The sequence below is a fragment of the Dipodomys spectabilis genome, unplaced genomic scaffold (genome assembly GCF_019054845.1).
Source record: "Dipodomys spectabilis isolate Male_0828 unplaced genomic scaffold, ASM1905484v1 ptg000199l, whole genome shotgun sequence".
Taxonomy (NCBI): domain Eukaryota; kingdom Metazoa; phylum Chordata; class Mammalia; order Rodentia; family Heteromyidae; genus Dipodomys; species Dipodomys spectabilis.
This window is the reverse complement of record NW_024870876.1, coordinates 1,524,664-1,525,860: the sequence shown is the minus strand read 5'-3', so window position 1 is coordinate 1,525,860 and position 1,197 is coordinate 1,524,664. Positions and strand designations below refer to the sequence as shown.

At 45.6% G+C, this 1,197-nt stretch overlaps 1 protein-coding gene across 1 annotated transcript; it reads right to left on the bottom strand.

Moving 5' to 3' along the window:
• Positions 1-501: 501 nt before the first annotated feature.
• On the bottom strand, positions 502-728 carry LOC122121962 (thymosin beta-10-like). The gene has a single exon (XM_042696160.1). It carries the CDS (start codon positions 672-674, stop codon positions 540-542), a length of 135 nt encoding a protein of 44 aa, XP_042552094.1. The 5' UTR covers positions 675-728; the 3' UTR covers positions 502-539.
• Between the last annotated feature and the right edge of the window lie 469 nt (positions 729-1,197).

Here is a 1,197-nt window from a genome sequence, read left to right as displayed (position 1 = left end):
CTTGTATTTCTCCATTTCTTTCTTTCTTTCTTTCTTTCTTTCTTTCTTTCTTTCTTTCTTTCTTTCTTTCTTTCCTTTTTTCTCTTTCTTTCTTTCTCTTTTTTTCTTTCTTCTTTCTTTCTTTCTTTCCTTCTCTCTCTCTCTCTCCTTCCTTCCTTTCTTTCCTTCTTTCTCTTTCTTTCTTTCTCTTTCTTTCTTTCTTTCTCTTTCTTTCTTTCCTTCTCTCTCTCTCTCCTTCCTTCCTTCCTTCCTTTCTTTCTTTCTTTCTTTCTTTCTTCCTTTCTTTCTGCCACGAGGTGTATTTTCATTCATCATGCAAGTAATTTTCTGTAACATCCCAGGGCAAACTGAGAATTTGGCAGTCCAATGAAGGGGAATGGTGTCCCCTCAGAGACTCACAGGACGATGGCATTGGCACGGAGCACCCAGAGTTCACAGTGCAGGCTGGTGGCTTGTGTCCATTTTTCAGGTGGCTCTTTCTTCACATCAAGAGGTGGGGGTGGTGGTGAGGGGAAAGGGGTGGCAGACCCTATAGGTTCTTAGGAAATTTCATTCTGCTTTTCTTGTTCAATGGTCTCTTTGGTCAGCAAGGTGTTCTTCTCCTGCATCTCGGTTTTCTTCAGCTTGGCCTTATTGAAGCTGGTGATTTCCCCCATGTCAGGCTTGTCTGCCATTTTCTTAGAACAGTTCTCAGCGACACTCCGAGCACGAGGTCTGGTGCTCCCACTGGCATTGCAGCTGGAAGAGACCTCCACTTCCTCCTTTCTTGAACTCCGCAAATACAACGTCTTTACTATACATTTGGATTTTCAATGCTTGTTATAAGTTATAATTGTAAAGTCTGCCCCGAGCTATGCAGGCCCTGTGCAATTTCTTGGCTAAGTTTCCACCCAGCATCTGTGTTACTTAGGTAACTGGCACACCTGGAAGCAGTCACCGCCCCTTCCTGTGAGGTCACATCCTGAGCCACCTCTGGTCACGTGCCTCCCATCTGACCATAGGAGGGTCCCAGGCCCTGAGGTCACATCTGGATCCAGTGTGGCCACACCTTTCCCCCACCTGGCCACACCTAGCCTTGGGACAGTGCCTCTCCACCGTGCACGGCAGAGGTAACAGTTCGGTAAATAAACTTCTTTTCCTGCCTGAATAGCACGTGGTGTTCTCTTCATTGAAACCTACCTATTTAATATACGTTAC

Bases quoted from the DNA above. Each gene is read 5' to 3' on its own strand.
- LOC122121962 (XM_042696160.1), bottom strand. From the start codon at position 674: ATGGCAGACAAGCCTGACATGGGGGAAATCACCAGCTTCAATAAGGCC.